We start from the raw sequence: 24,164 nt of genomic DNA, 5'->3' as shown, positions 1-24,164 counted from the left end.
TACACAGCAGCAACCAAGGTGATTCCTATGACACTCTGCAGAAGTCAAGACTCTGTGTCTTGGCTTAACATGGCAAAGTGAACCTGTTTGGACAGACTCAGGAGAAAACTATTTTGATTTTCTACTTGCGTCAACAGGTGAACAGCAGGAGAAATAAAACAGCCARCAGTTTCTTTGCAGTGAGGGCCTTTGCTCCARGGTGAAAGTRCTGCATTGGAAGGGAGAAGGCAGACAGGTGAGACCTGAGCTGCTCTATTGGACTAGCACTCAAATTGCCGCAATAATAGTAGTTTATTTCTTTTATTTTAATCCTATCGGCAGTCTCCGTTTTTCACCTGGCAGCGGACACGAAAACAGCAAGAGCCCTGGTGCCGAGGGCACCGTGCCGGGCTCGCCCCCGCCGCTCCCGCTGCCCAGCCCGAGCGGGCGCTCAGGGAGCTGCGCTGCCCCGCTGGGGCTGCATTTCTCCCTCTTCATGTCCCGCTCTGCCCTCGCCCGGAGCTCCCTCTGCCTGGCGCCGGCAGGCTCCTCGTTCAGCACTTTCCTCTGCTCCAGGTCAAAGTCCGGACATGGGTCCGCTTGTSAGAAAGAGACCGCAGCGCMGGGCGAGMGGGCGGGATGGGGCCCGGGGGATGAGAGCACCGGGAGCAAGTTGTTAGACTGCCGGAAATAAAAGCCGTAATATAGTGAAGAATAAGAAGAAGCAGCTAAAAACGATGGTGACTTTGCCGTGGGTAAAGGAACAGAGATGCTCCGTGACTCCGGTTCGGCCCCGGAGCGCGGGGGGACGAACGGGAAACGGACAAACCGGGAACGGACAAATGGACATGGGGACCARCGGTCCCAGCGCCTCAGCGCCTCAGCGGCGGCAGCAGCAGAGCAGTGGCTCTATGGACGCTCTGTGCTGTGTTACTCAGCTTGTTCTCCTCACCCTCTCCCAGTGTCCCGCACCCCCAGTGTCCCGCACCCTCTCCCGGTGGCCCTTCACTGGTCTGTCCCTTCCCTTCTCGGTTTCCCTTCTCCCCCTACCGGACGGGGCCATACTCCCGGCCCGGGCGGGGCTGTCCCCTCCCCGCCCCCGGGCGTTCCGCTCGGGACTCGCCTCCGCCCGGCTCTCGCAGCTCTGGCGGTGGCGCTGCTGGGAGGGCATCAGTGGCTGGGTCCTGGGCAGCGTCGCCAGTCGCTGGCACCGTCTGTCCCGACTCCGGCCCCGGCCCCTCCCGGTGCCCGCGGGGGACACACGCGGTGCGGCCACTGCCGCTCCCGCCTCCGCCGCTCGGCAGCGCGGTAGCCGGCCCCGACCCGCCGGTGCCCCGTTCAGAGGAGGATGCCCGGCCCGGGGCGGTCGCGGGGCGCTCGGGGCCGTGTGTGGCCCCGGGCCGAACTCTTGACAGCCGCCTCTCGCCCGCAGGGAGGGTGCAGGAGGCCCTGAAAGAGCGGTACCGGGTGGTTTCGCTGCTGGGGCGCGGCAGCTTCGGCAGCGTCTGCTCGGGGACGGCGCCCCGGTGAGCGGCGAGGCCGGCGGCGGGCGGAGGAGGGCGGAGGAGAAGGAGAAGGAGGCTGGGGCTCGGCAGGGCGGAAGGCAGACTCAGCCCGCTGCTCCGCTTGGCTTGCAGGTGGCCATCAAAAGTGTGGCACGGAACCGCATCCGTCACTGAGGCGAGCTGGTGAGGGAGCGGGGCCAGCGGGAGAAAGCGGGGCGTGCCGGGCGGGGATCAGCCGGGGCTCGGCAGGGTGGAAGCCACAGGACACCTCGAGGGAGAGCGGGCGTGGGGTCAGCAGAGCACCAGAGCATCCCGGGCTGGCTGAGGGCTTCTGGAGCCCTCCACGGCATCAGCCCCGCTGACGGCATCGTGGTCCTCCCGCAGCCCGACGGCACCAGCGCGCCGCTCGAGATCGTCCTTCATGAAAAGGTTTTCACACGGTGCCGTGCTGCACTTGGGACACACCAGAGCGGAGCTTTGTGGGCAGCAGCCTGTGGCTTCCAGGCACCGTTTGGTAGGGTTGTGTTCTCATCTCCTGCAACTTCTGGGAAAATGAGCTGTGCTGCCAGGCCAGTACTGCCCCTCTGGGCAGGACAAGGCTGAAGGGCTTTCCTATTCCAGAGGATCTGGCATTCAGCCTCAGCAGGGCCTGGCGGGTGTGGAGCCAGATCTCTCCTGCTGCCCGGGACCCGCTGCCCCCACACCCCGCCCTCTGTTCCACAGGGATAGAGGGCTCTGTGCAGACAAGGCTCTCTGCAATGTCTTTGTATCCATGCATATGGAACAAACACAGGGAGTGGAAGTGTCAGCCACATTGCTTGCACTCTTCCTTTGGATACAAAAACTGCGTATGCACACATGCATCTATATACTATTAATATACTATTTATATATTATTTTAATATACTATTAAAATATGTGGATGGATAGAGATTTCCTCCACACCTCTAACTTTGGCGAACTCACCTTTTAAGCCGGTGGCCAGGTGATTTTTTTCCCCAGCTCTGTGTGAGTAGGTGTCCAAGAGCCGAAAGGAGCAGCATTTAGTAGTTTCAAGATTTCTAGGCAGGAAGTGGAGCTGACAACCATCCGTGTAACTCGCTGCATTCATCAGGAGGGGGTGCTGCTTATTCAGGAATATGGTACAACGGAGATACAAGACCCGGGAAACTCCCATCTCTCTCTGGGTTTGTGCAAACCGGAGAGCTGCAGAAACACTTTCTGTCTGCTTTTGTGGACACAAGCTCCAAGGAGGTGCGGTGGCAGAGGGTGACCTGGCAGGTGGCACATTAAATCCCATTTCACGACATCATAAAGAGATGATGAAAGCACCCACAGCCACACTGACAAAGTCTTTCTGATGCTGCACACCCTGTAAGAAAAGCTGCTGTCACACARTCCATTGGTATTTATAACTTTTATTTGCAATACTTTAGGTCCAAGTTTCAAACTGCAATATTTTTACACTCAAGACACAGTCATGCACAATCCATATTTCAATTTCCTATTGCTTCAACCACAATTTAAAATAACTTAATATTGGAAACAAAACCCAAAATCTTTTAAAAAAGGATGCTGAGGTCAGTAAGATGGATCCATGCCATCAGCACATTTACAAAGTAAATAACTTAGTTTTCTTTTTAAAAAGATCAGTTACCTCTTAATCCAAAGTTACAGAAGATTTTTCACTACACATTTGTTTTTTTTCTTTCGTATTTTTTTTCTGTTTTTCTTTTTCTTTTTTTAAACAGATAACACGTCCTAAAAAAAGGAATGTACAGCAAAATGAGATACATTTCTGATAAACAATGAAAATGCAGGCTCTTCCTCTGTTACTTTTGTCTGGATACCCTGAAGTAAAAAAATCTAGCAGACACCAGCGTAGGTGTAAACTGGTTGCTTTGGACTAAACTGGAGTTTAGCACTGGTGACATCCTGATCCAGTCAAGAGCTGCAGAATTCTTTTGCAGATATTCTCGAACCATGTGTYAGCAGGCGCAGCACCTGCAGTGCTGACGCACCAGTGCACCACAATCACTCTGTTATTCACCCACTGAGGTTGAGCCCTGCCCAGGGAGGTGCTGCTCCAGGCCTTTGCTCCTCATTGCTGTGTGAGCAGCTCTCTTCCCGCTGGCTCCTGGCACTGAAGGGCCGAGGCCTTTGCCCCTTGCTGTGCTCCTGATGGATTCAGCAGCACTGCTTAACACAGCCATACACAGAGGGACCAAAAGCAGCTGCCTTTGTACACCTGAAGCTTAAAGGTCAAAAATGTCAAGAGACAAGGATGGAAGAGACTTGCAGGCTCCCTGTTTGCTGTGCTGACACCTCTGAGCAGTACAGTTCTGCGTAAGAAAGAACAAGGAGCAGCTTTCCCCCAGCCAGGCAGCCAAGGGACCTTTCTGGCCCTGGGGACTTGGGGCGCTGTCAGCACCCACTGCTTCAGCCACCGCTGCTGCTGGCACTGAGARCAACAACCAAATTGTCACTGAATTGAGAGGGAGCAGCAGCAGTGCTTGAATGTGACCCCCAGCCTGGGCCAGGGCTGGACACACACCGCAGGCAACAGCAAATGGACCTTTCAGAACACCCCCTGCCACTATTGCCTCCCATCTACAGTGGTGTCACATCAGCCTGAGGCACCTGCGAGCCCTCARTGCACTACAGATGGCACTGGAAGCCTTGCAATGAGCAGAGCTGGGGATTCCCTCCCCAAACTGAGCTTCCAGATTGAAAAGGCTGCTCCAAGGAAAGAGAAATGAGGATCTCGACCACTTTATCTGTGCCAGTTCCCCAGTCTTGGGTAGCAGCCACTGAACACAGGGGGAGCAAAGGGCACAGAAGAGGGATAAAACTAGTCAAGTGCACGGACTGGAAAGAACAAGGCCCAGGAGAAGTAACACGCTGCTTCATTTYAGTCTTGAGGAAGGCTCTTTGCTGTTTCGAAGCCCTGAAAGGCATGAAGGGCACAGAGGAGGTGACACATAAACAATACTCATGTTTTCACACACTCGCCTCTCAGTATTCTACAAGAAATTGGATGAACTGTGTTCTCCTCTCTGAGTTGTCTAGTTCAGCATGAGCAGCTCAGCACTAGCAGCTAGAGGAGTTGAAGCCTTAGGCCACAAGAGCTGCCGAAGAGGAAACTTTGTTCAAACTGATGTTGCTRACATGCACCTAGCTGAATCCAGCAGACAGAATCATGGAACTGTAGAATCCTTTATGTTGGCAAAATCCTCTGGATAGCAGGGTTGGAAGCTGTTCCAGTGGCTGGCATCCATAAACCTGTACCAGCAGGGCACTCTGGWTCTCAGGTGTGTGCACAGGTGACTGACAGCTCTTCTGASCTGCATTCATGGCWGCCAACTCAGGCCATGGCACCCAACCACGCTCCCTTTGGCTTTGTACCTCAGCTGGGGAATGCAGATGTTGCATTCAAGCCTCCTACAGCTGCCAACATGGTGCCACCAAACAGAGCAGAAGGTACCTGACATCCAGTGCTGAAGCTGATGTGTGGTCTGCGGAAAACTGCAGGGCAAAGCCACTGTGATCACAGGKTATTAAATCAATTAGCAGTTTTCAATATTATCAACTTTAACTAATGATACTGCCCCCAGTTTCCTCAGTCRGGAGCAGATTCTGGCAGAACTCAAGTGCTGGTCTGGGGGAATTGCTGAGCAGCAGGAACAAAGTTTGCAGGCTCGTGCCCACGTGGCAGCCCAAGAAGGACCCATGAAGAGCATATGGGCATCCCTCTGTCTTTTTACTCTGAGACCATTTTTTTTCTTTTGAGATTACTTCTGTCACCAAAGGTACATGCAACTGTTGGTAGGCTCAGGCCAGTGATGGTTTGCAGGCACAATGCACACCTAGGATTATGACAATCAGCTCTAAACTGTATCCAAAGTGGTATGGAKAAGTGAGATTCTGCAAGTTTCAGTCAGAAAAATRAAATTACCCTGTCAGCTCAAGGACACAAAGAGAAGCCTTAAAGATCCCTGAAGTACAAATCCCACTCAAAAAATGCTTGGATGGTTTCTCTTGAAAGACAAAGGTTATYCTTTGTCTGTGTCCTGAAAATTTGGGATAAAATAAAACATATTTACCTGGTGTGGGGAGAGGAGAGGAAAAATAAGGTGAACCATCGTTAAGCTGCTGCACATGTGGGCATGAATGAAGAGTCCACCAGCAAGGTGTGTGGACCACTGATGTGGTAGCACTTAGCAAGGCAAAGATGGCACTAACGGACATGCCCTGGGTGTCAAGCCAAGAAACACTGGCTCCTGCCTTTAATGGTAGATGTCACAGGGCTCTCTCAGGCTCTTTGCTCACTGGATTTGCTCAGGACTGGACTAAGAAATACAAATATTTACATGCTCAGTGTGAGGAATATTCAGTAGCCACACCAAGGACTATATATTGAAATAACTGCCATATGGACAATAGAGTACGGTGACATTTCCTACAACTACAGGACAGGAGACAGGTACTTACTTCTCGTGGTGACTGGAATGTGCTTCATTTTTGGTGGCAGGACAAAGGGAAAGACTGACTGAAAGACCTGCCAAAGTGCAGCCACTGGCCTCAAAGAAACTCAGCACAAACCCTTGAGTTCTTCTGTGTGCAGTGGAGTGACCAACCAGTAGCCAAAGATGAAGAATAAACACCCATATATTTACAAAGCACTGGACACAAGAAGTGAGAATGTAACCCCGGCCCAAGTTTGGGATCCAACCCTGAGAGCACTGTAAGATCCACCCCCGTGCAGGTTCCCAGGAGTGCATGCAGGAGCTGTATGGAATTTTACATAGGTATAGTTATCTTTTTTTTTTYCYTTTTYYTWAAWWAAWWAAACTTTTCTGTGCTTCTCAGACTTCCCTGACTTTACTGCTATCACACTTCTGTCCCAAAACACATTTAAACCACAGTGAGCTATCRGCTCATTTTCACACATCTTCATTGCAGTGATGGAATCATAGTCAAGCTCTTGGATAAGTTTTACTGTTTAATTTAAAAATGAAGACAATTAATCAAACTTTTAAAACCTTAGAATGAAAATGTCTGAAACTTTTTYAGTTTTCATTTTGCAACAGAGAGAGCCTATTTCTGATACTTTAAAAATATATCTAACTAATTGCTTGATCTGAGGATAGCAGTCAAAAAACCCAAAGTGACTCCAGAGATTTTACAGTATTTGTCTCTTTCCTTTCTGCAAGATCAAAGTTATTGTCAATCCTAATATACTCTGTGAGCCTGTAAATAATGTACAAGACTTGACCCCCTCAGGACTGGATTTTAGTGGTTTTGTGTTGTTGGGTTTTTAAAAAATATTTATGTCTCTTCTACATTTAATATCCAGSTTGGGAGGATACAAACACAGCTGTAATCTTTCAGTATCTAGTAAGTGAGAATTAGCCCCAGAGACTGTCTCAARCAYGGAGSCACAGGGACACACAGGGAGGCACATTTTCCCTGCATGTCACACAGCCTCAGCTGGGCAAGTACAGTCCATGCTGAAAACAGCCACTGGCAGAGATTATTTCTGCTGAAATCTTGTTTGTCTCCCAGGAATTGATTTTAGAAGAAAAATCTTTAGATTTGCTGATGCAAAGAAAAAGAAATATAATATTTAATAAAATAAAAAGTAAGGCCTCTTAGGACAGCGGTTGTCTTTAAAAAGTCAGTGCCAACAATATTTTGTATGCTGAGGCATGCACTGATTAGAAAGAAACAGCTACCATTTGATTTCYCTATTTTTYRTACCTGCTTWTTTCTGGAAAGTTGTGGTGGTAGGTTTTCTTTTTTTAAAGTAGAGATGCTGAAATACTTACAGGTAAAGGAAATAAATAGGAAATTCCCCTCTTCCCCAATCAAATAGTGTAGTTTGTCAACAGAAGTATTTAGACAGTATGTCCAGCAAACATGTGCCATTGCAAARTGCTTTCCTTTTAAAGGACGGCTGTCTGTTCTTTTGTGGATAAGTAAAAATAAAAGAYATACTGGAAACAGAAACTCACTCATTTCTTCACTTCTTACAGGAATACAAACATGTTYCATCCTGATCAATTTTTACACATTGAGAGCAGCCCATCTCCAGCCCCAATTACTCTTYCSCAAGGRAGCTTCTCCTACAGACAGAGATCTTGAGCTGACAGACAACAATGCGACCTCACAAGAGAAACAAAGTCTTCTAAACAGAACAGAATCGTTCAGGTTGGAAAAGACTGGAAAAGACCTCTGAGCTCATCGAGTCCACCCATCAACCCAGCACTGCCAAGTCCACTGTTAAACCTGTCCCCACATGCCACATCTAGACACCTTTTAAATCCCTCCAGAGATGGTGACTCAACCTCTGCCCTGCATAGCCTGTTCCAATACTTGACCATCCTTTCACTGAAGTAATTTTTCCTATATCCAGTCTAAACCTCCCCTGGTGCAATTTGCAGCCATTTCTGCTTGTCCCATCCCTTGTTATTTGGGAGAAGAGGCCGATTCCCCCACTGCTCCACCCTCTTTTCAGGTAGTTGTGCACTGCTGGCTCATGTTCAGCTGCTCTTGACCAGGACTCCCAGGTCCTTTCCCAGCAGGCACTTTCCAGACAAGCCTGGAGCACTGCAGGGAGTTGTGTGACCCCAGCGCAGGATTGACCCTTTGCCTTGTTGAACCTCATGCAGCTGGCCTCAGGCCATTGATCCAGCCTGTCCAGATCTCTCTGCAGAGCCTTCCTGTCCTCCAGGAGATCAACACTCCCACCCAGCTTGGTGCTACCTGCCTGAGAGTGCCCTCAATCCCCTCGTCCAGACCACTGATACAGATATTCAACACAACTGGTCCCAGTCCCAGCCCTGGTGCACAGCACTGGTGCCAGCCCCTGCTGGATGTGACTCCATTCCCCACCACTCTCTGGGCCCAGCCATGCAGACAGTTTTTTACCCAGAGAACAGTATCCCCATCCAAACCACGAGCAGCCAGTTTCTCCAGGAGAAAGCAGAGGGAAACACTGTTAAAGGCTTTACTAAATTCCAGGTAGACATCCATAGCCTTTCTCCTCATGCCCTAGTCATAAAAGGAGATCAGGCTGGTCAGGCAGCACCTGCCTTTCAAAAACCCACATGAGCTGGGCCTGATTCCRTGGTTGTTCTGTATGTGCTGTGTGATGACATTCCAGATGATCTGCYCCATGGCTTTTCCCAGCACTGAGGTCAGGCTGACAGACCTGTAGCTCCCCAGAGCCTCCTTCATGTAGATCAATGTCACATTTGCCCTCCTCCCATCACCTGGGATCTCCCCCTTAGCCAGGGCCACTGGTAAATGATGGAAAGGGGCTCGGTGACCTCAGATGCTCCTGCCCCTCTTTTGCCTCCTGCTGCAACTGGCCCAAAGCGGAGGAGCTCCTCTTCCCAGGCACATGTCCCACAGCTGGACCCACACTGCTGCCACCAGGACTGGCCTAAGAGCAGGGCCCAGCCTGCAGGTGACTCCTGGCTGGCAGCACCATCCCACCGCAGCTCTGTCTGGGCAGTCGTGTCAGTCGTGGTGGGTGCAGAGTTTAGAGAAGCCATTGCTTTCTGTTGGGTGGACACCACTGGTCAAGGGCTTCAGTACCATCCTGCATGGCCTTCTGCACAATCTGCTCTGCTCTGGCCTGTTGGCCTATCCTGGCCACTGCCACTTGCCAGTGGCTTCCTTGCTGGGGGTAAAGCTTGGCAGCCACTGCTCCAGGTCCTGTCAGCCACTGTCGCTCCAGCTGTGGGCTCCTGGCAGCTCCCTCGGCTCCTCCTGGTGTTCCCCCAGCTCAGGAAACCAGAGCTGCTCGCCTTGATGTGTTATTTGGCCATCTGAAAAACTGGACCTGTTGTGCTCCCCAGGAAAAGAAGAAAAGTTAATTCCTACTTAGTTGTGGTAACTCAAGRAGTGTTGCTTTGCCTTTTGCCTCTGCCAAGGACACTGGGACGGCCAGCATGAGCAAGGGGAGCAGCAGTCAGGACGCTTGCCACACAAAGGCTGCAACTAAACAGGATGCCAAAGGCAGACAAGCTCCTGGCCTGATTCAAGAACAGCCCAAGCATCCTTCGTTCCTGCTGGCAAGACATGAAGGCGGTGAGTGCCTTAAAGGCTGCTTAACCCTTTGCAGGAACCAGGCCAGCATGAAGATCTATAGCAGAAAGCAGTTTTACTGTGGGAGCKTTTTTGCTTACCAGGTGYGTGTTGCYTCAGTTGCTGTTTTGAAGGTCTTGCATGAGTTGTACTCCTAAAATTCAGCAACAAATACGCCGTGCAAATGCTTTTACTGAGTGAAGCCACATTGKKTCTTTCAGAAACGAATAAATAAARCACAAATTGTATACTGAAACTRTTCTGCTCCCTTCCAAATCCGCTGACTAGTCAAGCACAATTGTCAGGCACGTGCTCGATTCCCTCTCTTGCAGCAGCTCAAGCTTCACTATGCAGTGCTTGCCATACATAGGACAGCAGAAAGCAGGCTGGCCTGGTGCCTCTCAGTAATTCTGCAATCCACTCTGYATTTCACACCTTTGCTCATCCTCAGGGGGCAACTCCAGGTTTTAAGGCGCTTCCTTCCAGAGCTGGCTGCTGCAATGGCTCCAGCAGATCTCAACTGTGCAGGTTGTCCCTCGTGTCAGCTTTGATTCCCAGGGCAGAACTTCTGTGCCTAAAGGACAATCAGCTGTGCAGGAGCCTGGGGAGCAGCCCAGCTCCCTCCTCCTCTGCTGACAATTCCAGACACTATGAACCTTTCCCAGGAGCTACAAGACAGCTGGGAGGAGAATAGGCACCCTCAGAAGTGACACCACTGCTCTGTTCTGCTTGTCCTTCTCCAATCCTGCTGAGACTCAGGATGGCCAATCCCATCAGGCTCTGCATTTCACAGCATGGCCACGCTTCCCCTGGGGAGCAGCCTACAGCCAGTTTGGCTCTGAGACAGAGTGATTAGTCCTGTCCCAGGGAGAGGCACCCAGGGCAGGGCTGCTGTCGCTTGTTGCTACCAGCACCTCCTTCCAGCCTGGCTTTGCCGATGCTCAGGCTGCTCTGGGCTCTGCCAGGGCTCTGCTGGTGCTCAGCACCAGGTATGGCTGGGTCTGCTCTCCCCAACATTGCTCTGACAGCTCTGCATCCCGAGCACACCAACTGATCTTCCTGCTTTTTCAGCTGAGTAAGACTCTCACCCAGGCAAAGAGATTGCAGTTAGGGGTATCAATCCAATTGGCAAGAACCGAAACAGTCCCAGCTGAACGCCTGTATCTCCACAGGATGTTTTGTCTGTCCCACTCTTCCTTTTTGGTTGGAAATGCAATTGCACTTTCTTCCGCATCTAGAAGTACCATGACTGGGCAAAAACTGGTGAGTGGGCTGTATTCAAAAGGCAGTGCAGTCTGGAGTTGATGAATGAAGAATTGCCCTTCTCCAATTCCAAACCATACCAAAAACCCCATAAACACGACTTTACATCGTTTAGAAAGAACTGACAATTTAAAAGTGAATGTACAGCTTATTCACAGGGTGAGAAGGAAGGGAATCTTCCAACTGGATTTGCTTTACCTTGGAAATGATTGAGGCAGCAAAGCATTTTCTGTCATTACCTCTCTGTCCTTAGCCCCGATTCATCTTAAAAATAAATTAAGGAGCCAGAAAGCAGGAAGAAGACAAATGATAATTTTTTACTCCTTGAGGAACTGGGGTGGTCCTACCACCATGACTGTGACCGTTGGTTTGTTCATCCATCCATCTGTCCCGCAGCATGAGAGTTGAGGTTTTACAGAGTTTGTGTTCTCAGTCCTGCTCCGAGCTGGCAGGGCAGAAAGCCGACCTGCAGTGCTAGCGGCTGCTGTTCTTAATCGCTTCCTTCGCTGCAATGATCAGGGGAGTCAGGCTCGACAGCGGCTTGGCTAATTTTAAAAATGGATGCTGCCCAAAGGAAAAAAACAAAAGAAAGGAACCATTACTTTCCAAACTCAGTTCCTCACAGGCTCAGGCAGGATTCTGCTTATTACCAGAAATACTCAGAAATAGGACTGAGGGGACCACCTGCAGTTCCACTTTCATGGCCAGGACATTGCTATCACAGGCAAACAGGACCCACACTCCTATCAATCCATTTATCCAGGTGTCTTCAGCTTGCTGGGATTTTTGCCCTCTCAGTGCTGTGGGAATGCTGCTTGCTGCCCCAGAGCTTTGTTCCTTTCAGGAAACTCAAAAGACTCACTTAGGTTCTTCCCTTCTAAAGACACMAACGGTGTTAATTGTCAGAAATGAAGAGTATAAGTCATTGCTTAGGAAACTCCAATACATCTAAGAAATGTTTAACCCAGTAGGATTCAGGCTYATGTGTTTTCTCAAGACCTGTACTGAGGTACAGCTTTCCAGCAGCAAGTCAAGAACAGGGAGAGAAGAGGCAGGGTGCTGAAGGACTCAGCCCTGGCTTGCAGCAAGAGCAGTGTCTCCCTTTCCATCCCCGGGCCCTCCTGTTCTGGCTGGCACYATCCTTCCCAGCAGGGACAGTCAAGTGGTGTCCTCTGCAGCTCCCTCTCTGCCACAAAATCTGGCAGCAAACCTGCAGCAGCTTGACTGTGCCAGGAAGCAAACAGGGCTGGAACAAATCCTGTTCAGCTGCCCCTGTTTAGGTGGCAGAAACCTCTAAAAATGGGGCTCAGTGGCAGAAAACTCTAAGACAGGAGCAGGAGGGACGAGCTGGGGCCCCCTCTGATGCTCACAGTGAATTTCCCACAGCCTCCTCCTTTCCACAGCCAAATMTCTGCCAGCTTGGCTGGGAACTGCTTTTATTGTGTTCCTCCCTCACCAACACCATTTCAGGCCTCTATACCTGATACCATTCTACCTCAGTTCTTTTGCCTGAGTTAGAGAGTTAAAACTGAATGTACTCCCCAAAATACAAAACAGGGACACAGAAATGACCAGGAGATGGAACATCTTTCCTCTGAAGAAAGGCTGAGAGAGCTGGGCTTGTTCAGCCTGGAGAAGAGCAGGCCCTGGGGAGACCTCATCTTGCAACTCCACAATACTTCAAGGGGGCTTGTAAGAAAATTGGGGACACATTTTTTTTAATGCAGCAGGGCCTGCTGCAGCGGGACAAGAGGGAATGGTTTGTGACCCAAAGGGRATCAATTTAGATTTTATATAATTGACCCAAAGGGGATCAATTTRGATTTTATGTAATTAAGAAATTGTTTACAAGGGGAGTGGTGAAACACTAATACAGTTGCCCAGGGATGTTGTAGGTGGCCCAKCCCTGGAAACATTTGAGGTCAGGTCAGATGGGGCTCTGAGCAATGTGACCTAGTTTAAGAGATCCCAGCTCAGTCAGACTAGATGACCTTTAAAGCTCCTYCCAACCCAAACCGTTCTAGGATTCTACTTAGCTTTCCTTTGGAAGCATCAGGACTGGAGATTAATATGTGGGGGCCCCACCTTTATCTGGTGAGAAAACTGATCCCTTGGACATCTGCTTCACCTGCAGTCACTTCMTATCTCACCTGCAGAAGCTCCTTGGCAGACCCTCGCCTGTCCACATCCATCTCCAGGCAGCAGTTGAGAAAGTCTCGGAACACGGCCGAGAGCCGCTCCGGGTTCTGCAGCTCCGGCGTCCCATTTGTAGCTATCAGATACAGCGCCTGCAGACAAAGGAAACACACCATGGTTTGATTCATACACACAAATGCTCACATAGACCCCATTTTTAAGCTCCAATCTCCAGTGGCAGTTTCTTCCCTGGCAGAGGGCTGGAGAGGACTTTCTTATATCAACAAGGAAAAAAAAAAAAATCCTGATGCAGTCACAGCTACTCCAACATCAGAATGATCTTGCCTTGACAGCTGATTTCATTGGCTGACCTAGTTAGTAGGAACTGCATCAGCACATTTTGCTTCTCCAAGTATTGACACAGCTTTACAGGCCATTTTAAAGAGTCAGTGTGCTCTAAATACACTATTTCAAAGGATTATTACATAAAATGCATCTCTGCAGAGATCACTGGTCCCTAAAGTACAGYTTCAATAAAATAAAAGTCATCAAGTTTTTTGCTCTGTTCTTGATAAAAATGGTTACTGGATGGCAAAGGAAGAAATTAATCAGCTTATTCTTTGGATAAAAAACCAAACATTTGGAGCCTTATGTTCAACACAGACTTGTCAAGTTGTATGCACAAATATATTCTGACTAAAAGGCATAATAACTGGGCTGACGGAGCAACCTTCAACCATCTTTAACCAATCTCTAAATTCCAAATCAGCTTCACTTATGTGGTAGAAGAAAAACTTCTACTAGTTTTATAACAAATAATTATGGCAGTACTAGAACCAGCAACCTTTCCTGGAAGGTTCAGGTAAGCAATCAGCACTGGTCTGAGACCAGAGAGAGTTTTGTGCCTGCAGGTACAGCTGCAAAGCTTTCCATACAAATTCTCCAATTGGAGAAGCTTGACACTTGAAAATTTTTGTCATTCAGAGAYAGAGCTCCAAGAGAGTTTAAAAAAGGCATGACAAATTTCAAGCATCGCTGAAGGCCAAAATGGCAAGCTTCTGCACTGGCACATGTCACTTCTCTTCTGAGGTTCTTGCAGTGTTGCAATCAAAGCTACAGCTGATGCTGATGTGCTGCAGGAACATTTTTAGAAGTGGGTCTTTGTAGAAGTAGTTCAAGCTGATGTGAATGGCATTTTATCTCATGGAAGACAAAATAAGGCACAGATTAGAAAGACAGTGGTATCTGATATTTCACCTTACCCTGAGAGGATTTTCATTAAGGTAAGGAGGTTCTCCTTCCACCATTTCTATTGCCATGATCCCAAGCGACCAGATGTCCACTTTGGGGCCATATGCTTTCCTTGTTACAACTTCTGGTGCCATCCAGTAAGGAGTCCCCACCATTGTGCTCCGTTTACTCTGCTCAGGGGTGATCTGAGCACAGAAGCCAAAATCAGCTGAGGAGAAAAACAAATACTGTTAAAGACAGCTTGAATTATGAAACCAAGSAAAARAATTCCCCACTTTGGGTCTGAGAATACACTGTTGAATCTAGGTATAAAAGCAGCCGTGCTTTGTTTCCTCAGCACAGTAGCCAAGGTAATATGGAATTGGCCACTTAAAGAAACCCTCAAGTTTCATRCAGTGGCTTTTACTTAAGTCACTTGAAGCTTCAGACTGTAACTCCCTCCACTCTGGAAGSGTCACACACAAAGCAAAGCCACTCTTGACACCCTGTTTCCCCTCCAGATCTCTCTGCACATTGCTCTGCCCTCAGCAGGGGATCAGGCACTCCCAGAGGSATCACTTTTGGAGAACTGGCTGTCACTCACGAGCAATCCCACACCCCACACCCAGGAGTGCTGCATTTGACCAAGAATACCTACTCAATTTGACAGATCCGTCCATCCCAAGAAGAATATTGTCACTTTTGATGTCTCTRTGGATCACTTGGTTGGAATGAAGGAAATCCAGGGCTTGCAGGCACTGATAGAGAAACATAAAAATAAGGGTAAAAATTCATGATGTGATTTCATCACACAAGAAAGGGAATGGCTCTAAGAGATCTCCTTTCTAAGGGAATGGTGAGGAATGGTAGAACAAGAGAAAGAGCTTGCTGTCTCAGCATTAGTRGAGTCATGTCTTTCTAAGAGATCGCACATATCAGCTTTTGAAAGGGAAATGTCAGTTGTTGCTACAGACTGTCCCCTGCAAACACAAGTCAGAATAACTGCTGCTGCTGTGGATGTGCTCTTTCTTCTCCACATAATGACAACACCCCAGAAACAGCAGCAGCCTCCTGTCCATGCAAACAGAAGAACAAGTGGGATCCCTCACCTCCCGACAGACAGCAGCTATCTGTCCTTCATCCATGCAGGTCTCGGTGACAACATCGGTTAAAGAGCCTCCAGCCAAGTATTCCATCACCACCCACAGCTCATCACCAACAAGGTAGCTGAAAGGAGAAAACAACGGCATGGAGATGAATGTCCATAGCTAATTTAACAAATAATCATAATCCTACCACTGATTTTTGTCTCCAGGTCACTTGCAGATGAAGACAGAATAAAATGAAAAGGACATTCCTTCAAGGCTATAGAGTTCCTGGAATCTGCAGTTTAAATGAGAAAGGCTCCATGAAAAAGGAGATACTGTAGGTGACAAGCAAGTGAAGAATGCAGTTTAGTAACAGCAAAGATAAATTTGGGAACCAGTACACATGCCACCAGCTGGTTCATCAGCTCAACTCATTAATTCCATCATTAACCCCAGGAACAAGGCAACATGACTTTCAGAGCTATACATGGGAGGAGGCTGTGCACCCCTGAGGACAGAAGTTGGTCAAATATTTGGGAAACCTAGTAAAACATATATTCAGGAACAGGAAAGGCAATTTGAAGAATGCCAAATTAGGTGTTTCTGGAAACAAGAACTTASTCTTCCTGGCATCCCTAGCAGTGGAAAATAGAGGGAAAACCAYAAAGGAATTTCTAGGATGGTTTGTGAGCACTTTGCACAAGACACAGAAAATCTGATCAACYTCAGAAAAACCAAACACCAGAACAACAGAACAACATGGAGGCAGCTGGAACAGGAAGCTGMCAGACTGTTCTTTTAGTAAGATATGGCTGATTCATGTTTTTGAAAACAAACTTCAAATTATATATGCCAGAAAAGATTAATGGAGAGCCAATGCAAACCTCCCATCCACTGGAGATGAGCAGAGAAATAAAAAAAGAGCTTCCTGTTCCGCAGTGATCAAAGGGTTTTTTTAACCTTTGGCCTGCAGTGTGTAAATGAATTTTCACATAATAATACCAGAACAACTTACCTGTCTAAATAGTTAACAATATTGGGATTTTTATTTTCCCTCATGACCAGGATTTCATTGATAATTAGTTCCTTTTTGGGCTGCTGTTGGAGATTCATTTGCTTTATGGCCACCTACAATGAGATTGAAAACCATTAACCTGAGTAGTCTGTTTCACAAGATCTGAATGAACATGGAGTGAGCAATTATAAGATTTTTGATTATATCACCTGCTATTCTTGATTGCATAACACAGCAAACATAGACATACACTACGGRTGTTGTTCCACAGGAAAAATACAATCCTAGCACTTCCCAACTTCTGAAATTTTGATTTGCTCCTCTAAAGAACACTCTTTAACACAGTTTACATTTGCAGTTATTGTCAGGGTCTAAAAAGAAATAATCCATGTGTTGGTATTTTATGGATATGCCAGGTTTATAAGGAAGGCTTAGGGATTTTAGACCCCTTGGAGACCCCAATCTAAGTGCAGTTACCAACTGCAGCACTGCAGGTGGATAAGAAAGTACCAGTAAAATTCAGATCGAAATCTCTGCTGACAGCCAGAAAAGAGAACTCAGGACTCTGAAGCTGGAGCCCCAAAGAGCAGTGGGGTTCTCTAAGACATGACCTTGTCTGTTTTTCACTAATGCCATCACTGTAATGGACTGTCACTGACACCAGACCAAAACACGACAGAATTCTTACCAGCTGCTGTATGACTGAAACACARAACTGAGTCCAAAACACTGTTTCTCCTTAATGAGATCTTGCATTATACTTTGAAGAGCAAACACGTGATGGAACAAACGGTAAATAAGATTCCTGCCTGAACCTGGGACTGAGATCAACTGGGCCTCAATGACAGCAGTCACCATCAGTTGAGGATGCCTTAACAGGTTCAGTAATTAAGCCTGAGACTGTGTCCTTTTCTAAAAGATACCACTGCCCTCATTCTTCCTGGCAGTTTTATGGACAAAGCCTTTCCATAATCAAGCAATGTAATAAAGCTATCTACTCCTCACAGCAAAAGGAGAATGTGTGACCACCTCCAGGGTTCTCTCAAGGCCTTTAATCACAACAGATCTTTTGATTTTACAGGTTGCATTGCTAACCAGTCTGTGGCCACATGCACAGGTAGATTTTATGCTGTAAATGTACAGAGTTAAATTCTGTATATAGACCAACATTCTCTGTAAAAGAGAGATATTTTAAAAGAGAAATCATCAGAACTTGGTGCGTAATGAGGAACAGAGACAGAACAATTTCTAAACCAATATATTTATACTGGCAATAGAAATTATCTATTTTTTATTGGCACAAAAGCTCATTGGGATTTCTTAGCCGATTTCTTTCCATTAAAAAAGACATTCAGGGATAACATAACATGGTGTCAGGCTGGGATTAACAATACTGCAGAGAGTACCAACCTGTTCTGAAGACAGAGTAAGTAAAAAACCAAAATCTCTTAAAATTTGCATTAAAAGCTATGGRTGAAGCATCCAGCCAAGCACAAAGAGGACCAAGGCTCTTATTGATYCTAGGAATTCACAGGCACTTTTTCAGGCATTTCTGAAAACCTCAGATCCATGTTGCTGGAAGTGGATGGCCACAGCAAGTGTTGAGTTACTGAGGCGCAGAACCACACTGCCCTTAAAGACCTTTCAGTGAAAAGCTGAAGACAGCAGGTGATGGATTTTGCCAGTTGACACTTGTCCATGCTTCATAAAAACAGCCTTTGCAGTAAAGCTCTACTGGCCACCCAAAGCTTCAGCCACAGCTCACACCAGAGAGGAAAGCACTCAACAGCTGCAGAACTTTAAACACTTACCTCTTGTCCTGTGGCGATGTCAATCGCTGTATAAACAGTTCCTGAAGCCCTGGAAACAAAACAGCAGGAGAAASTGAGAAACAGTTTAGTCCMTGGAAGTGAAAGCCAGCYCAGACAGGAGAGCACTGCTGCCTGGAGTGTTTATAAACACCTGGGKTCASCCACTCCTCAGCCAACAGCACRGCAGCCCACGAGCCCTCTGTCATGCAGGGTGTCCAAGAGAAAACAGGTCCAACATAAAGAAAAAGGGCTGGTGCAAATCTCCAACGCACACAATAAATTATTTTAATTCAAAACCTAAGCAAGGGGTTGTCTACCAAAACTGGAAAATAATACATATAATTCTTTTTCATTTTGCTGTGTTGTATTTAGGTTTTTTTCCCCCTTTTTCCTTTGTGTGTCTGTGAGTGTGGTTTTTTCATGAAATGTAACACACAATCCAGTTGGGCCTTCTCACACCTCTTATTTCAATCCATCTGCCAAACTCAGGCAATGTCACACAATCACTCTGAGAACCCTGAACATACGACAGCCATTTGAGGAAAAGATCTAAATACAGCTTTCTCCAGCATGAAAGCAAAAAATTTTCCAGCCATCCTGTGAGGTCACAGCTAGAGCAGGTTAAGGCATCTATTGCTGCACACATAAATTAAGAAGGACTCAGAACAGAGGATCCTTAGAGAGCTTCTTTGTGTGTCAAGAACCGTAGGCAGCTGCTTCTGTTGAGTGCACCAAACATGTGAAGGACTCTTCATGGTGTCTGTACGTGGCACACACAGGCTGTTTTTCAGAGCCACCACAAAGAAATGGTGTGCTCACCTGCAGACTAGACAGAGTGGGGTTTGGTTTGCCACCTGCCTCTCCTTCAAAGATCTTCTTCCCCTGTAATGAYGTGAAGGGCTGGAAAGGCCCCAGACAGAGGAAATGCTCCCAACTGGGGGCTTGCAAATCCTTCCCTCTGGAGGCCTTCCTTCTAAGCTCAACCACAGCTTTACACTGCCATCATTTAAGCAGCCCATGTCTGCAGGGGCAGCGAGGCAAGGGAGAGCCAGAGAGCAAATTCTCACAAGCAGGAAWGGGCATCCAACAAGTGTCCCAGTGATTGAAAGTGCCAARATCAGTTTGYTCCTTTTCATGTGACACCCTGGCTTGTTTGTTTACCTGCAGGYTGAAATATTTCAGAAGCARTTTAATTCAACAGAACCTTGTGTCTGCAATGAGCAATGTTCTCATTGGCCATGCTATGCATTCTTTTAATATAAAGGCAAATGCATTTTCCTATGACTAATTGACAAGATTAATCCAATTTGTTTTCATAAAAAGTCAACAACCTTTATTCAGAATTGCTAACATTGTGATGATTCTCCTGAGCGAAGTTGTATCAGGCTTTATTTCAAAACATCTCCTGAAATTAAAATGCTCTTGAAGTGCTCCAGGCCACCTGTGAGGAATTTAGATAAAGGCAACTTAAGTAAAACTGTGAATTAATTTCAAAGGCTTTGTGATTCTGCATTATAAACTTTTATTTCTRAGTAACTCATTTCTGATCAGTACCTTTGAATCAGTTCTGCATCACATTGTGTTTACTGCAGTTCGGCACGTGCCAGGACTCACCATCAGATCTGTGTCACTGCCATGCAGTGCAGTACAAATCACATTCTCATGGTTCCATACTCATTTGGCTTTCTACAAGAGCTACCACTGCTTGAGCAAACACAACCTCTTTATCAAGTGCTAGTTAGAACCAAGTTTCCTCTGGTGYCAGCAACATTTTTAGTCCTCAGCTGGAGACAGATGACAAAACAGGGACTAAGCACCGACCTGTTCTGCAGCACAGGCTTGCTGACTACTGTTCACTGACAAGTGGCTGTAAAACCATCACCCTTTTATGACTTCCCAGCTGCATGAAGCCAAGAAGTGCAATGTGCAGGTCAAGCTGCTTTTCCTTCCATGAGCAGCTGCTCTCWCCCTGCAGTTCTCTGAGCAGCCACACCTTTCCCTGCCTTGCAGTGCTCTCATTAGCAGCTACTAAAAACCTGCTCACTTCCAACACTACTACACTTGCCTTTGGCATAGCTGGACCAGCTTACAGCACAGGGGACAGCTCAGGAACTGGCACCTGCACCAGCTGAGCACATCAGCACCTGCTGAGACAGTGCCACAGCCCAGCACTGCTGCAGACACCCAAACCCCAGCCATGCAGCACTCTGAGTCCTTCTGATTACTTTCCGGATAATCTTTTTCTTTAGGATCTTTCCCTGTGACAGGAAATTGGCCTGCAGTATTAGAGGCATGAGTTGGTTACAGCAGCACACTCATTCCTCTCTAAGGAGGGCATGCAGTCTTCAGGCTGTACTAAAAGCTGGAGGCAAYCAGTTTAGATACTCTTTTAGGCCATATACTGGCCATTTGTCTCTCCACCAGTTGTCAAGGCACCTTTGTACAAGTGCACTCCTAGGACWATCAAAATAAAAAACTGTGAGGGTGATGGTCACATTCTCACAGTGACAGCAATAATCTGCTTCACATGTATGTTTATTCTGCTCTCACTTCTTCAGCTGACACTTCTTTTCTAAGAGMCAGGCACAGCTTGAAGTATCCACCGACATTTTACAAATGTCAGTAAGAACCAAAGCTTCAGGTAGGAAGCAAGYTGGAATGTGCTAAAGGGCTTTTATACAATGAATGGAGCTTAAACACCTTCCCACAAGGGCCCCACCAAACCAGAKATCTGGGATAAAGCCTGCCAAAGAACCTGAGTGTGCCAGCTTTTCTGCTGTACATATCAATTCTAGGTTAGCAACAGGCTACTCTGAGCTCAGACCTCACAAACAGTTAAGGCAGAAAAATATCTCCTGATGCCAGTAAGCAGCTTCTGTCCTACACTGACAGCAGTGTCCTGGTGTTACACAGATGGTGCCAGTCCTGGAACCACAACACTGCCAAGGAAACTCTGATGTGCGTGCAGTTCATATTTAAAATGCAAGTCAGAAACCTAATTTTGAGGTAAATTCTTTTGTTCTTGCCTCCTTTGAAAATATTTCAAATCGATCCAATTTACAGTAAGCAAAGCTGGGTTTCAAAAGCAAATGGCTTGGGTGATTATTTTCAGCAAATGCCTAGAACCTGCAGGATCCACAAAGRATCTGCCATGAGGTAGATGATGTATTTTTCTCTGAAGGGCATTGGCACTGTGTCTATTACTGACATTCTGGGCTTTACTACTCCTGATAGAAAAAAGAGCTTATTATTTCATCTCTGTTTTCAATTTCTAAACTATGTCATTATAAGCCTGACCACTGAATATTGTTTCAAGCAAATATTTGAAATAAATGCTATTGAGAGCTGTCAGCTGTCAGTTATCAGGTGATTAAGTTGCTCTCTTAGATAATAATGTTTTTTCTCCTTTCTTGAACATGGTCGTATTACTTTGAGACATACAAAAATGATTTCTCCTAAGAAATTAAGCAAACAAGAGCCACCAACTTGAGGGACAGGAGATTTTTCAGGCCCTCCTCCTTGCTGCAGATAAGGTATTGTCAGCATCAAGTTGTCTTTGATGATTCCTTCTGACCACAGTTACAAATTCTGACCAGTACTGAGATACAGGAGGATCTAAACCTGATCATATCTGCACATGCTTGGCACTTACTGTCTTTATGCTTGATGTTACATCCAAGCAAAACATTTGGCCCATGGTTTTGCATAAATAACTGGGATTGGACTTACCCTTGGCCAATTTTTTCAAATCGAGTGTATTTCTTCTTGGGATCTCCCACACTCACAATGCTCCCTGAAAGACACAAAATGCAAGATTCTCACTTCAAAACAGAGCTCCCACCTTCCAGCAGATCCAAAATGCAGCCCCACTGTCTGGGGCTTTGAGCCACTTGTGCTCAGTTGGGTAACAACAGAGGCAGCTCCACAGCACCGCTGGCCTCCACAAACACTGATTTTATACAGTCCTTTGAAGGGTTACCTTGCCAGAAAGCTAAATACATGGAGAAACATTCAGAACAGACAGAGATCAGGAAAAAACAGGCAGCAGTGCAAGTGTTYGTTCTCTACAAAACATTAAGGAGAGCTGGAACAACAGTGCCTTTATTTTCTTGGCAATAAACACTTGGTGATTCAACACTTCTGATGATTAAATGTACCTTGTGTTCACTTTTTTATGAACAGGCACCATTTTTGGAACAGGAGGAGTAATGCAAGTGCTTCTAGGAGAGGAGGGGATCATCTCATCCTTTCAGCAGCTTGCCTAAGGAATGCCTTCATGTTTGCAGGGAACAGCATCTCATGTTACAGTCRAGAATGATGGGGTTTTAGAACCAGGCTCCCATCACTGGTTTCCAGGCTAAGCTCTGAAGACACCCCTGCCCTGTGCCATTTGAAGAACCACTCTGCTGGTTTTCAGTGTGGCACAGACCACAGACCCATCATGGCAGTGGAGTCACCCTCTCACCACCACACACATGCTGCTCTCCCCAAAGCAGCAGGATGGGTCACAAGGACAGCAGCGCTCCTGGGGCACTGGTGTCACAATGAAAGCTGCTCAAAGGGATGCAGATCCTGAGTCCAGGTGATAYGATGCAGAATACAGACTAAACAAAGGCTGCTGCCTCCTGGAAGCTCCACAACTGCAGCAGTGGGATGGTCAAACTGCACAATGTGAGCAGGAGGTTTATACCCTCTCATCTCCTATCCCTCCTTTCAGTCAGCTAGAAGGGAATTCCAATTATGGGAATCCTTGAGTTATGTTCTTCTGTACTGAAGAACAATGTTGTAGTGAAGACCTGCTCTACAGCAGCAGATTGAGCTTTGTTTAACAGCATGTTTCAGTGAGATGAAACTATGAAAAGCTAGTCAGGTTCTGAAGATGTTACATCCTCAGCTTGGGCTCCAGGTAATCCAGTTCATCTGACTCTTGCAGGTTGACACAGGAGGGCAGGATCACTTCAGGCTACTTGAGACTGTGTGGGTATCCCAGGAAGTGGGGAGGCTCACCCTGCCATCAGCCCTGGCTGATGTTCCCAGAGTGCCAGGTGAGGGGAGTGAGCACTGTGGGGCAAAGGAAACCTCATCTCCTGCAGCTCCATTAATGCTCTTGCCAAGGGCTGCAAAATGGTTTGAGCAGGGAGTGTACCAGATGGTGCTGATGCCCTATCTTCTTGCTGTGCTGGCAGGCAGGATTCCTGGCTGGGCATCTAGTTCAGATGCCCATTTGGATGCTAAAGACCTCTGCTCCAGAAAAATGGCCTGGACAGGGGAAGAGGTGTTTGTTACTACTGAGAGGGAATGGTGCATCATCTAGTTTTGTTTTGGATGCACAGGTAAACAAATACGTGTTTGTATTTGTGACACAGGGATACAGCCAGATCAGTCAAAGGAAATATGCTGCAGATCTCTAAAATCTTTCTTTCTGAACTCATCTTCTTAAACTATTCCTGTGATGTACGTTCCAAGGTAAATCTTTAGAAGACATTGAGCCACCGCCTCAGGCTTCATTGTTTGCATTATATCAAGGAAACAATCAGACCAGAAAAAGCAATATTATTTAATTAAGCCTTTGGATTTATTTGAGTCTATCAGATTTCGACTTTTTTTTTTAGATTCCCTACATCTCMGAATAGGTAGGAAAGCATCAAGCAGGGCAAGGTTTAACTCCAGCTTTCAGTGGCACGAGCYCCACAATGGGTGATGGGGCCAGACTGTTCCCCACACAGGACTGTCCACACCTGTGGCTCACAACCCCATGAGCTCTGCAGCTGTAAATCAAACACTGCTCCAATTCTGTGCTGGGCTGGGCAACAGGAACAGCACAGTGCTGTCAGTGCCTGCCTAGGTGCTATTTTCAGCAACTTAATGGAACTCTGTATCTATTAGAACAGATATCAGAGGTTCATGAAAGTTCATTCATGTTAGAAAAGAATACAGAGAAAGACTGCAGAACAAAGATTTTTTAAAATTATTTTCCAAATTTGCTGCTAAATTGGGAGGTCAGATTTCCAGGGTTTTTCCTCAAGACTTGAGGAGCTGCTTT

At 47.0% G+C, this 24,164-nt stretch overlaps 2 protein-coding genes across 10 annotated transcripts in view; one reads left to right on the top strand and one right to left on the bottom strand.

Annotated features, from left to right (window-relative positions):
- The window catches only part of PAK3 (p21 (RAC1) activated kinase 3), a 179,768-nt gene that overhangs the window by 4,729 nt on the left and 150,875 nt on the right, over positions 1-24,164 (bottom strand). For 7 of the 9 annotated variants that reach the window (XM_057375376.1, XM_057375380.1, XM_057375377.1 and 4 more), the window contains exons 8-15: positions 21,851-21,914; positions 18,122-18,170; positions 16,311-16,423; positions 15,317-15,434; positions 14,866-14,965; positions 14,240-14,436; positions 12,992-13,129; positions 7,238-11,405 (exon numbers count right to left, since the gene is read on the bottom strand). In XM_057375376.1, coding sequence (XP_057231359.1) covers positions 11,316-11,405; positions 12,992-13,129; positions 14,240-14,436; positions 14,866-14,965; positions 15,317-15,434; positions 16,311-16,423; positions 18,122-18,170; positions 21,851-21,914 — 869 coding nt within the window. In that variant the 3' untranslated portion in view covers positions 7,238-11,315. Of the gene's footprint in view, positions 1-7,237; positions 11,406-12,991; positions 13,130-14,230; positions 14,437-14,865; positions 14,966-15,316; positions 15,435-16,310; positions 16,424-18,121; positions 18,171-21,850; positions 21,915-24,164 lie in introns of those variants that run through there. The other 2 variants (XR_008965933.1, XM_057375382.1) reach the window with 2 other exon arrangements.
- On the top strand, positions 822-3,249 carry LOC130578958 (uncharacterized). The gene is given in 6 exon segments (XM_057375404.1): positions 822-1,245; positions 1,322-1,483; positions 1,486-1,505; positions 1,617-1,667; positions 1,869-1,998; positions 3,236-3,249. Coding segments are annotated over 6 exon segments (801 nt in total).

This window comes from Malurus melanocephalus, unplaced genomic scaffold, assembly GCF_030028575.1.
Source record: "Malurus melanocephalus ecotype Western Australia unplaced genomic scaffold, MMel_1.1 scaffold_247, whole genome shotgun sequence".
NCBI classification, from domain to species: domain Eukaryota; kingdom Metazoa; phylum Chordata; class Aves; order Passeriformes; family Maluridae; genus Malurus; species Malurus melanocephalus.
The sequence above is the reverse complement of the archived record's forward strand: the minus strand, read 5'-3'. Positions and strand labels throughout refer to the sequence as shown.